Source organism: Aotus nancymaae, unplaced genomic scaffold (genome assembly GCF_030222135.1).
Source record: "Aotus nancymaae isolate 86718 unplaced genomic scaffold, 86718_ANA_hifiasm-v0.15.2.pri h1tg000041l, whole genome shotgun sequence".
Lineage (NCBI taxonomy): Eukaryota > Metazoa > Chordata > Mammalia > Primates > Aotidae > Aotus > Aotus nancymaae.
The window spans coordinates 16,343,887-16,357,668 of record NW_026988455.1 but is presented as its reverse complement, the minus strand read 5'-3'; the positions used below and the strand labels follow the sequence as shown (position 1 = coordinate 16,357,668).

General features: G+C 44.7%; 1 protein-coding gene across 8 annotated transcripts in view; it reads left to right on the top strand.

Annotated features, from left to right (window-relative positions):
* Positions 1-13,782, top strand: part of DOCK8 (dedicator of cytokinesis 8) — a 242,801-nt gene that overhangs the window by 117,883 nt on the left and 111,136 nt on the right. For all 8 annotated transcript variants that reach the window (XM_064361489.1, XM_064361488.1, XM_064361493.1 and 5 more), the window contains one exon: positions 440-602. In XM_064361489.1, the coding sequence (XP_064217559.1) occupies positions 440-602 (163 nt within the window). The remainder of the gene's footprint in view (positions 1-439; positions 603-13,782) is intronic.

Sequence of the window (13,782 nt, the reverse complement as noted above, 5' to 3'; positions counted from 1 at the left end):
GTGAATGTGAAATGCTTTGGTAGAAGTCAAAGTCACCCTCCTTATCCTCAGCTCAGCAACCCCGGAGGTACTTCTGTAGCATCCTCAGGTCCAGGGAAGCCAGTTTGAAAACTACCCATTTTCACTGCTAGCAATGCAGGGAAGTTACTTAACGATGTACAGTTATAGTGTGGTAGTTCAGGGAGGAACTTTGGAAATCCTCTAATCCATTCCTGCTTATTTTACAACTTCTGGCTTTATATTTTATTTTATAGGAGCTAAATCTCAAAAGTTCTCATGACGCGCTTTTCTCGAACTGTGGGAAATTAGCTCCACAACTGTTTTATCGTACTGTAGTTTGTTCTAATTTTCATGAAAGCAGCACCGTGCAACAGTCTTTCTTGATTCCCTTATAACATGACAGTTTCTTTACTAGAACATTCCTATTTTCTCTTTTTAGGCTTGCTCAGACTGGAGATTTCTACAGCTCCAGAGATCATCAATTGCTGTCTGACTCCTGAAATGCTGCCCGTGAGACCCTTTCCCGAAAACCGGACACGCCCACACAAAGAGATTTTGGAATTTCCAATACGAGAAGTATATGTCCCTCATACTGTGTACAGGTAAGAAACACAGGTTCAGGCCGGGCGCAGTGGCTCATGCACTTTGGCTCATTGTCCCAGCACTTTGGGAGGCCGAGGCAGGAGGATTGCTTGAGCTCAGGAGTTTGAGACCAGCCTGGGCAACATGGCAAAACCCTGTCTCTACAACATATATAAAAATTAGCTCTGCATGGTGACACTTGTCTGTAATCCCAGCTACTTAGAAGGCTAGGGCAAGAGAATTGCTTGAACCCAGGAGGCAGATGTTACAGTGAGCTAAGATCGCAGCACTGCACTCCAGCCTGGGAGACAGAACCAGACTCTTATTTAAAAAAAAAAGAAAAGAAAAGAAAAGAAAAAAAGAAGCACAGGTTCTTAAAAAACCACTGAACTCACATTCTGAGTTTTATTTGAATAATCATCCTTCAACCTGTCTTCCTGCTTCCTAAGTTTTAGGGAAATGAACTGTGAGGTTTATGTAACCATAGGTGATGGCCAAATCTCTTTCTAAACATAGTTTACTTAATTCTCTTTAACAAGAAAGTATTACTTCAGATGTAATTATAGTTTAGGATTATAGTGGACATATGCTTCCCAGAGATTAAAAGAAAAATCCTAGCCAGGCACGGTGGCTCACGCCTGTAATCCCAGCACTTTGGGAGGCCAAGGCGGGTGGATGACGAAGTCAGGTATTCAAGACCAGCCTGATCAACATGGTGAAATTCCGTTTCTATTAAAAATACAAAAATTAGCAGGGCATGGTGGTGTGTGCCTGTAATCCCAGCTACTCAGGAGGCTGAGACAGGAGAATCGCTTGAACCCAGAGGCAGAGGTTGCGGTGAGCCAAGATCATGCCACTGCACTCCAGTCTGGGCAACAGAGCGAGACTCTGTCTCAAACAAAAAAACAAACAAAAATCCTGCTAGTCATTACCTGGGTTTTCCTCTGTGAAGAAGGACATACTAGAGAAAGAGCAATGTGACCAACATGGGCTAGTTGTAAAAAAGACAGGTTTTCAGCTGAAGACTAGCTCTTTCCAAAAGACTTTACAGCAATAACATAATAGTAGTACACATTCCAATAGTATTTACAGCAGTAACAGAAATGTTCTGTATGTGTGCCACCAGTACAATAGCCACTAATCACATGTGGCTGTTCAACATTTGAAATGTGGACAGTGCAATGGAGGAACTGAAAACTTAATTTTAATTAATTTTAATTTAAAGTCAAGTAGCTGTATGTGTCGACCATATTGGAGAGGACGGAGCTGGACACTAAAGGCCTGACAGGTTGGGCTGCCTTGGTTTCTGAGTCACATATGGTGGCAGCTGACCTATTCTATAGGGTCTGGAAGGAGAGCTTGTCAACACACATCTGCCAGAGGCAGACCCGCAAATACAGAGTGAATATTCTTGAGCTGTACTGGGCACTGTAGAAGTGCCAAGGACACCCATTAGAAATGCCAAGCCCACCCTGTTAGAAACTAGCTCTTTACTCTGGGGAATGACACAGAGATGTCTCTCCAGTTTCGTTGTGGCCCCTCTGCTTGGCTCCCAGGCCATGATATGTTATAGTCTATTTAAGGAAAGAGAGCGAGAGAATGAACTTGGTTCAGAATCTTACTCCATGAAAACTTCACAGAATTTAGGAAGCATCTTGTCTACATCTCTTGTGTTAAATTTTGACTTTTCTTCTCCAGTCCTCATATGCTTTAGACTGGTTTTAATTAGATTGGGCTTGACAGTTACCCAGTCCCAGAAGAGCATTCCCCTTCCTGCACCTCCCCACATCCACAAATTGGAAATGGAAAGAGAGGTCTGAACCCCAGGTGAAATTGGCAAGCTGACTAAGTTTGCTCCGGGTGACCTCGCCTTTGCATTTCTGTCCATTTTCCTCTCTTTTTGTTCCTTGCTACCTCCCCATACCTCAAAAAACCTGGAACTTTGTGGCTTTTCTATACGGGCCCCCCCTTTTCAAGCAAGGATCTCTAAACTCATTCACTGTGGTATCGATAACAGGTATGGATTAGTCTTATCACTTTGAGTGTTATCATTTTTGGCTGGGTGCGGTAGCTCATGCCTGTAATCCTAGCACTTTTGGAGGCCAAGACAAGTGAATCACCTGAGTGAGGTCAAGAGTTCGAGGCCAGTGTGGCCAACATGGTAAACGCTCATCTCTACTAAAAATACAAAAAAATTCGCCAGGCGTGGTGGCACGTGCCTGTAATTCCCAGCTACTCAGGAGTCTGAGGCAGGAGAATTGCTTGAACCCAGGAGGCAGAGGTTGCCAAGATCACACCATTGCACTCCAACCTGGCAAGAGAGCAAAAAACTCCATCTCAAAAAAAAAGATATTATCATTTTGGCAGGAACAGCAGTTCCTGTTTCTTATTTGAAAAAATCCAGATTTCGTCTCATCCCAAGAGTCTGTCAGGTAACTTTCACTGTTGATGTTGCCATTTCCATGCCAATCAATAATCCTGGTCATAGCTGTATCCCTTAAGGAAATGAAATAAATGAAAATGAAGATTTATGGAGCAGTTAAATTCGGGAATATTTCTTTGTTTACAGAGTATTCACCTGAGGATTTTGAAATATGACTTGACTTATAAAAAGTCGATCTACCTGGAACTGTGGGCAATACATCTAACAAGCCACACAATAAATGCTTACACTGACAAAGCCAGGATTTGGGATTTCAAATTAGTGTGCCCTTAACATAAACTGCTGCGCCCCCTTGGGTGGAGGGAACTATTACCTGGTTCTAATGGCAGATGTCATCTGGCCTTGAGTGCCAGTGGCAGCCAGAGTCACACATTTTAGGATTTTTGTATTGATGAGTATTTCAATTGAACATTGCCTGAGTTGAACTCCAGTTATCTTTACCCCTCTTAAAGGAGCAGCTGCCACAGAGCCTCAGGTAAAGTTGGCTTGGGATTGGCTGGCATTGCCTTCCAGCTCCTAGCCTCACCTTCTTTCCACCTCTACACTGCCTCTTTTCTCTGCCCTGTCCCTTCAGGTGTCCTGTGTGGGGCACCCCTCAAGTTGCATTCTATTGTATTAAGTTGGCGCAAAAGTAATTGTGGTAATGCATGAGTGCTGCCCCATGCCTCTATCTTATTCAGATTTCTTTAATGAACAGCTGTAGATGAGTTCTACAGCTGGATAGAACTGGGTTCTACAGCTGTGGAACTGGGTAGGGCTCCCGGAAGTCTCCCCATGGGTCAATGAGTGTCTGGTGTTCATCAAATAAACACTTGCTCTGACAAGAGAGATCAACTTCTAGAGCCAGAAGTGCTCATCCCAGGAATGACCAGGGACTCCCAAACCAGGGGCTTGGGCCCTCTGTAGTGCCATGTGCAATCTCTGTGGGTTAGAAGCATGGAGCTAGAGCCAGGTCATATATCAGTGGGAACATGATTTATCTGATGGATCATTAGCTGTTTTCAGGACTCTTCCTATTCAGCTGAATGTTCTCAGACCAGTCTGATCTGGCCTAATGGAGATGTGCTCCCATGTCACAGTGAAGTCTTCAGGAATACATCCCGCCTTCTCTCCTGGGCAGGGGTGGGAGAAGAATGGCCTAGCGTGCCTGCAGGAGCTGACCAGAAGGAATGTCTGCGAGTTATGATTTAGTGAATAGAACTAAGGAGACCAGAGCCAGGCAGGAGGCTCTGAGAAATCACAAGCGGAAGGCCAGCAATTCTGAAAGCAGAGCAGAACAGCTGGAAAAACTGAGCTGATGAAAAGGATTATCCAAATCCAAGCTTTGCATTCCTTGTTCTGTGTCCAGATTAAGAAAATGCTAGTTGTTTGCCTAGGAACACATTTGTACCAACTCCTGGCTTATTTTCCATGTGGCCTAACAGCTGGTACTAGAGACACCAGCTGCTTTCTGGTGGGGGCAGGATGAAAACAGCATGGGCTGAGGCCAAGGCCCAGCAAGGCCTTCAAGGATGTCCTATCCTGCGGCCGCCATGGGAGTGTGTGCAGAGATCACAGGCGCTGAGGTTGTAATGAGCTTGTTAAGCTCCTTGCCATCCCTTTAACTGGTGATTACAGTAAAGAGAGCCACATAAAGTGCGTTTTCATCTCTCCTTTCAGCCCCCGAGAGCCTCTGAGGTCTTGTTTATCCAATTATCAGACTGGCTGTGGAGGACTGTCCTTGCCAAGAACAAGCGTATCAGTTGGAACATGATTTCTCTGATGGTTAATTAGCTATTTTCAGGACTCCTCCTATTCAGCTGAACGTTCTCAGACCAGGAGTCTGATCTGGGCTAACAGAGATGTGCTCCCATATCACGGTGGAGTCTTAAAGAATACTACCCACCTTTGGCCGGGTGCAGTGGCTCACGCCTGTAATCCCAGCACTTTGGGAGGCTGGGGTGGGTGGATTACTTGATGTCAGGAGTTAGAAACAAGCCTGGCCAACATGGTGAATCCCCATCTCTACTAAAAATACAAAACAATTAGCCGGGCTTGGTGGCATGCACCTGTAACCCCAGCTCCTTGGGAGGCTGAGGCAGGAGAACTGCTTGAACCCAGGAGGTGGAGGTTGCAGTGAGCCAAGATCGTGCCACTGCACTCCAGCATGGGCAACAGAGAAAGACTCCGTCTCAGAAAAAAAAAAAAGAAAAAAGGAATACTACCTGCCTTGTCTCCTGCAGGGGAAAAAAGAATGGCCTAGCTTGCACGCAGGAGCTGACCAGAAGAAATGTCTGCGAGTTGTGATTTAGTGAATAGAACTTCTAAGGAAAGAAATGAACCAGAAATAACTCCAAATTAAGTGGTTAGGAAGTGGGGCAGGACATGGGGAGTATCCTTGAAAGAGACTTTATTTCATCCAAGGAAATGGATTCCTCGTTTAGGCCCGGTTAGCTCTATATTCAGAGTGGATCTTCTCAGTTCAGGGGGAAGGAAGGGTGATTGTCCATCAGAGTTAGTGTCCATCCCCACCCTGGAGACTCCAATTCAGGAGGTCTGGGATGGAGCACTGGTAGTCTGACACTCTTTCTTGTTCAAAATCAAAGCTTCCCCCTCCTTCTCATGGAAGGGAAGCTTCCACCAACCTTTAATGAGTTCCTCTACTGTATGGAATCATCCAGTGCTCCATACTGGGTGCAGCAGCTCACACCTGCAATCCCAGCACTTTGGGAGGCCGAGGTGGGAAGATCCATTGAGCCCAGGAGTTCAAGACCAGCCTGGGTAACATAGCGAGACCCTGTCTCTACAATAACAAAAAATTAGCCATGGGTGGGAGTGCACACCTGCAGTCCCTATTACTTGAGAGGCTGAGGCAGGAGGATCGGTTGAGCCAGGGAGGTCGAGGCTACAGTGAACCATGATCATGCCACTGCCCTCCAGCCTGGGCAACAGAGTGAGACTCTGTCTCAAAAAACAAAAACAAAAAACTCTTTCCTAAGTATAAGATGATCTGGAAGCCCAATTCTTGGTTTTACTAGGCTTAGCAAACAGTTGCTTATGGAACAGAAGCTTTTATAAGCAAACCATTCCCTTAGGAAGGACAGTGACAGCCCGCACAAAATCTAGTCATTTGAATTAGCCAAGGAATGGAGAAAAAGACAAAGTGAATTTCTGATGCCAGTTGCAAGGTGGTCTTAATAATAAAGCAGGAACACAGTGCCCGCATTCCTAATGCCTTGCTCCCAAACTCAGCAATCCTCCTCCTATTTGTAAGAATGAAGAAATTCAGGAGGGAACCAATTGGCTAAGGTTATGACAACAAAGCTACCATTCCAGTATAACATTCAGCCACTAGAGGGCACAATTCACTCACTTTCTAGATTCAGACCCCTTTTCCGTTACAAAACAGATGAAGTGATTTACTAAAGTAGGACACATATTTGATTTTTTGCCCTTGAAATGCAAAACCAAGAAAAACTGAAAAGTATTGAAGTGTCCTACCAGATCACTGTTGTCATTTTTCACAGAGGGTTTTATTCTAGCCTGTCAGTTTCTGCCTCCTTTCGTTAGTAAGTCCTGACCTTAGACATCTGGCATTTTTTTGGAAGGTGTAGTGGGGCAGGGGACCAAGAGATTCATCCCTTAATGTAGCTACAGATGGAAATCTTCTCATTTTGGCGAGAGTTGCTTACTATACATATTTACATGTTCACCGATTCTGCTCGTATGTAAACCAAAGAATGTGAAAAATTTGCCTAGAATTATGATGAGCAAGGCAGGTAGGAAGTAGGAGTAAGCAGGTGCTGTGTCCATTAGTGTCACGGATTCCACAGTTCACAACTCCATATCAGTCTCCTTATTTTATATTGAGTCCACAACACTTTGGTGTCCTTCCTAAAAGTCCTGCTGTTGGTTTACCAGTGATGAGTGTCATTTTCTCCACTGTCCTTCACATGGAATTCAGCAGGAAGATTCATGAGGCATCCTGTTCCTAGCTGGGTTCACTGGTTGGTGGAGGCAGAAGCAGTGGAGAAGTGGTGATGAAATTAAGGCAACATTAGGCTTGCATTTGGCTGTGATCTTGAATAGTGTCTAGATTAGAGGGAGCACCTAAAATCCAAAAAGTCTTTTTTTCTTTGATTTCTATACTTTTGCTGGTTTTAAAAATTACTGGGCAAGGCACAGTGGCTCACGCCTGTAATCCCAGCACTTTGGGAGGCTGAGGTGGGCAGATCATGAGGTCAGGAGTTTGAGACCAGCCTGGCCAACATAGTGAAACCCCGTCTCTACTAAAGATACAAAAAATTAGCCGGGCGTGGTGGTGGGCACCTGCAATCCCAGCTACTCGGGAGGCTGAGGCAGGTGAATTGCTTGAACCTGGAAGGCAGAGGTTGCAGTGAGCCGAGATCGCACCATTGCACTCCAGCCTGGGCAACAGAGCTAGACTCCATCTCAAAAAAAAAAAAGATTATCATTTAAAAATCAGTCCTTTGAAGTGGCTTATTATCTTCTTATGGAACAGCTTTTGGGGAATTGTTCGGTCTTACTTCTTTTGCTATTGGGAGATTGTGGGGGATTCTAGTTTGTAGCTTTTTCATCCTCAGTTCTGACTTCCTCATGTACTTTACAGATGCCCCCAAAGATCAGCACTCCTCCACCTTTCCCTGGGAGTGTTTGGCCATCTCTAAAGCAGAGGTATTTTAACAGCTCTCCCTAATGGATGTCCTGTGGCTTCAGGCCTCAGACAGGCTGCCCTTGGGCCCTCAGCAGAAGTCGGTGTGCCCTGAGGCAAAATATTAGATGCTGTGTCAGGGTTTCCCAAGGGGGGAAACTGAGTGGGGGGTGCAGGGAAACCCCACAGTACAAAATAAAACAGACCTGTGGGTAGCTGAAAGGACTGTGTTTTGACAGCATAGTGAGGTAATTGTTTAAAACCACGGCTAATTCACCGGATTTCCTGTGTCTTTTATAATTAAAAGATGAAATTTCTTTACCCACTGGTATAAACAACAGAAAGATTCTAAAACTTCTAAAAAATGTGCAGATCCTGCCTGCTCTGTTTCATGTTCTTTGACAGCTTTTAAAATGTAAACTGAGATTCATGTAACTGTTAGTGGAAATATTAATATCATGGCTTAATAAGGATAAAATTAGAGGAACTCAACTTAATGGCTCATTTAATGATTTCTAAGGGGTTTCCATGCCCAGGCTGATAATTATACATTTAGCAATAAGAAAATCTCAAAGCCTATTTCTTATCTTTTCCTAGAGTTATGGCTTTTAAACCCAAGCTGGTCGTTCCTTTTCTATCACTCCACTTACTTGATAGGGCTGACTTGGGCTGAGCTTTCTCTCCTATTCTGTCAATCAGCTCACAGGAAACAGACCAGTTTCTTTATCCTATTAACAGATTCACATTTCTGTTCTCTCAAAGTGTCAGTCAATGTCCTCAAGGGTAATTTGTACAAATATACATGGTAATCTGAATTTTTCTGAGAAGACAAACTCAGAAACCTTAGAATTCTGATTCATTCTCTTTGGCTCAGACTTGGATGAATTTACTTCTCGGAGTAGGGGCATGAAAATTATTTTTCACTTAATGTAATCTGTTTCTTTTTCTCCTTCCCCTGTTCCCCAATAGCTCTTCTAAGCTCGTTCGTTCTTCCTTTACTCCCATTGTTGAAAATGTGGCCTCCCCTCATTCTCACCTTTCCAGAAATCTCCCTGTGCTCCACAAGCTTGGCTTATCTCAAACTTGGAGTTCTGTTTTCTCGTGCCCTTCCTGCATTTTCTTCTTTTAAGAGACAGGATCTTGCTCTGTCTCTCAAATTGGAATGCAGTGGCATGATTCTAGCTCACTACAGCCTCGAACTCCTGGGCTCAAGGTATCCTCCCACCTCAGCCTCCCGAGAAGCTTGGACCACTGGTGTGTGCCACCACACCCAGCTAATTATTTTATCTTCTCTAGAGATAAGGTTTCACTCTGTTGCCCAGGCTGGTCTTGAACTCCTAACCTCAAGTAGTCTTCCTACTTCGGCCTCCCAAAGCACTGGGAGGTGCCACCCTTCTTGCACTTTTTACCTTTGCATTTATTTCCTGGTTACAGTACTTTTAATGGCTGTTGAACAAGATTCTGCCAGTGTATGCGCCATCCAGGACACATTCATGCCACTTTAATTCTCTTAGAACATCAATGAGATAGTCTTACTGGGGAGAGATAAAGGGCAGGGTGTATCATTTTCCTCTGGCAGGTTTTCTTTCACTTTAATAACCAGCCAACCAACTGGGAAAGAAATTGATTGATAGCTACTTCCTCTTTCGTAAAGAACAAACATCAAATTAGTGGTTTGTCCTCACTTTGCAGATAAGCAGAATAATAACACCTGTGCTTCCCAACGCCTCTCCCTGCATTTTTGAAACCAATATAAATTGTTGGTTAGAGAACAACCTTAATAGGGAGGAATGTGGAAGAGGAATCACCAAAGGGGGACCAGTCAGCCTGACAGGCAGCAACTCTGGTGCCAAAGAATGGACACAAGGTCAGAGCCGTGTCCCCATCCTGATTGCAAACTTCCTGGGGGTGGCAGAGGCTCATACTATTTCTCCCATCAAGACAAAAATCAGTGTGTTGGAGCTCATGGAGGAAATGTTCTTTGGGATTGGCACGGGAAGGTGATGAGGCCGGTTGACAATTAGCCTAGTTCACTGGGGTTTTGTTGTAGCAGCCGGGTGGTGGCACCATGTGGCCACCAGGAGGTGCCAATGACATCCCTAATTTCTCCAGCTTCCTGATAGGTCTTGGTAGGGTCGGGGGTCCACCAGGATTTGCCTTATATGGCCTACCTCTGACCGAGATTCAACTCTAAGTAGGTAACTGGGGAAGGCCTTTCTCCAGTGAGAAGGTTTTGATGTGATCTCATCACTGGGGACTGAATTGGACCTGGAGAAATCAGGTTTTCTGTAGTCTTTTTCTAGAGTGGCACCCTAGTCATGGGCAGGCCAGGAGGACAGACAGTTGGTCACCACCTTCAGCACCAATCATGGCTGGAAAATGGGGAGTGCCTTTCTCACTCACCAATCACCAAGGCTAGAAGATTGTCTCTTTCAAATGCCACAAAGCTGTTGTTAGAGCTGCCCATTGGCAAATCATGTACTAGGTCTTTTGTTTTTTGTTTTTTTTTTGAGACAGAGTTTCACTCTTGTTGCCAAGGCTGGAGGGCAATGGCTCGATCTCAGCTCATTGCAACCTCCACCTCCTGGGTTCAAGCGATTCTCCTGCCTCAGCCTCCCGAGTAGCTGGGATTACAGGTATACGCCACCATGCCCAGCTAATTTTGTATTTTTAATAGAGACGGGATTTCTCCATGTTGGTCAGGCTGGTCTCAAACTCCGACCTCAGGTGATCCACCCTCCTTGGCCTCCCGAAGTGCTGGGATTACAGGCATGAGCCACCGCTCCCGGCCATGTACTAGTTTTTGATGATCACATTGCAGTCTTCCTTCAGTTTTTTTTCCCTGTTCCTGGAATTAAGGCTGAGTTCCACTTGACAAGTTATCTTCTGTGCAGGTAGAGCAGACTGTGTTAGCTCATAGCATCTAATCAGTAGGCATAGAAATATCCACTGAATGGGTCTGAGAAAGTGGAATGGGAGAGGAACGTGTGAAGAACAAGAAGTTTTCCCCTTTATGTCCAAAGTCTGTCTACTTAGAGCAACAGGATGGTGATGATGCTTTCTGGTTAAAGATGTCACGGCAACAGTCTTCCCTGGAAAGCTCTCTAGCAATAGCCAGTGGCATGCAAACCCTGCGTTTTTGGCACTGTATCCAGTGTTTCTGACTTCCTTGTAGAACTTTCCCTGAAGTCAGCAAGAACCCAGTGAGAATCAGGCTTTGCCCAGAAATTTAGCATTTACCTAATCAGTCATTCTCTAGACATATCAGTACCTCCAAGTGATTCATTTGCTTCTTTGGTGGGTGTCGAGCATGTGGCAGTTTGGAGAAGGAAGTGGAGAAGGCAGCAGACGCTGGAGAAATGTTTGATGTTGCTAAACATCAGCCCCACAGCAAGCCTATGACTAGGGGAATGGGAGGCATGGTGCAGGTAGCTGCTGACACACAGCTCTGGAGATAGCTTCCTGCAAGCTGGGAGGGACTCTGGGCAATAGGCTTTAGGGCCTAACTGCTCCTTCAAGGTCACTGATTGTTATGGCAGCCATGGTACATGGCATTCAGCATAGAATTATTATTACTACTAAGCGTGATCCTCACCATGACGCTCTTGGGGTGGAACACAAGAGCCCAGAGAATATGCTTATTTAATGCAGCCTCTGATGTTTTCTTCCAGAGTTGAGATGCAACTGAACCAAACTCTAGCATGAGAATTGGTATCCCAGGTCAGCAGCCAAAAACAATGCTGACACTTGGCCAAGCATGGTGGCTCATGCCTGTAATCCCAGCACCTTGGGAAGCCGCAGTGGGTGGATCATGAAGTCAGGAGTTTGAGACCAGCCTGACCAACAGAGTGAAACCTCATCTCTACTAAAAATACAAAAAAAATTAGCTGGGTGTGGTGGTAGGCCCCTATAATCCCAGCTACTTGAGAGGCTGAGGCAGGAGAATCGCTTGAACCTGGGAGGCAGAGGTTGCAGTGAGTCGAGATCACACCACCGCACTCCAGCCTGGGCAACAGTGTGAGACTCCATCTCAAAAAAACAAACAAACACACAAACAAACAAAAAAAAAAACGCTGACACTTAAGTATCTAGCTCTGGAAGAAGTGAAATCTGGAAGAGGGACTGTTAACCCTCAGATTGGTCTGGGGATGCTACATCCCTTTGTGGACTTGTCACACTGGTGTGAGCGTGGGGAGTGGGAACACTTCCTCTCGGCTCCTTCCTCACCATGTGGCATTCAAAGACAAAGGGAGCAGGATGTCTTCCCTTTGAAAAATCTCATATGCCTAGCAATACCCTGTGAATAATGTTGATGCATTCGCCTAACCTATATTATGAGCCCCTGCTGTGTGTCAGACACTATGCTCGGTGCTGAAACAGACGAGGAGAGGTGACTGCTTGTCTTTGAAGGCAAATCCTAGCCTCCTAAGAAGCACTAGAACCACAGGCAACCACTCTGGTCTAGGCAATGACATGCAACGCAAGTTTGTCCTGCAGCCACCTTGAGATCTTTGAAAGTTCTCCTACCTCCAAAACCCAGGCAAGTCCTCTCTCTTGCCAAGTGCCTAGAGCAAGGATATGGTCATAGAAGTAGCTGTGGGCATCTGGCCAATTTATTTCCTAGCAGATCTGCTGTTTCTCCCAATCCCAATACTTTCTTCCCCAACCCAAACCAAGGCATCTGGCAATATTAAAAACATCAGGAATGATAAAACAAGCGTTTTAATGAAGATTATTGATTTATTCATTGGCTGTTTGTTTACAAGGGTAGAGAACTAATAAAGGATCTTCCCCAAACAAACAGAAAAAGTCAGCCTCAGCACCAGTAGAAATTGGAAGTGTTGTGGTATTTATATGTGTTTTTCTCAGCTGGCAGATTTGTTTTAGGAAACTATTTGCAAAGCCTGGAAAAAATGTGCTCCCTCTGTCTCTTAAAGGAACATGCAGGTTGGTTGGTGCCGGTTCTCCATCTGACAATAATGTCTGGTGGCCTTAAAAACAATAGAGCATAGTTCAGATTTGACATGCAAATGGTGTCTTTAAACTTAACTTTTAGGTCTTGAGCAAAGCCAAATATTATTGAAATGTTTATTTTGTTTTTATCTGTAGGAGATTTTCATTCAAAATGTGTTGCTCTAGGGGAAGAGGAAGGGTGTTTGTAGAAGGTACTTTTTAGCATTCTTCTGATTCTTTATCTGACTTGTCACAACCTCTTTAGGAGACATTAATTTAGTTCATATAATCACAACTGGAACTAAGGAAAAATTCTTTATACTTTTAGAAATTGTCATGATCTATACTTCTTTGGAGATTGAATTGACTCCAAAGAGACTATTTTATGATTAAGAATATTTTTGTGGTTGGGTATGGTGGCTCACACCTATAATCCCAGCACTTTAGGAGGCTGAGGCGGGTGGATCACCTGAAGTCAGGAGTTTGAGACCAGCCTGGCCGACATGGTGAAACCTGATCTCTACTAAAAATACTAAAATTAGCCAGGCATGGTCGTGGGCGCCTGTAGTCCCAGCTACTCAGGAGGCTGAGGCAGGAGAATTGCTTGAACCAGGGAGGCAGAGGTTGCAGTGAGCTGAGATTGCTCCATTCCACTCCAGCCTGGGCAATAGAGCAAGACTCCATCTCAAAACAAACAAAAAAAAGAATATTTTGTATAGGGAGTCATTACATTGTGTCCTTATACCAAGAAATCCAGTTGAGGTAGAAATTTTACAGAGTAAAGCCATATTTTGAAGGAAACACATATTTAAATATCAAAGAACACTGGACATATAGATTTTTAAATTTACATACTTGTATTAGTTATCTATTGCTGTGTAACAAAACCTTAACAGCTCAAAACAATAGTCATTATCTAGCAGTTTATGTAGGTTACACAGGTGCAGCTGAGCTGACTGGTCTGAGCCTTCCAAAGGCTGCAGTGAGGATGTCAGCCTAGGCTGCGCCACCTCAAGGCTCCCCTGGGGGCACATCCACTTCCCAGCTCCTGCCTGCATCATGGCAGGATGCAGTCGCTCGTGGATTGTTAGGCTGAGGGCCTCAGTTCCTCACTAGTTGTTGGCCTCAGGCTTCCTTAAGTTCCTTAACATGT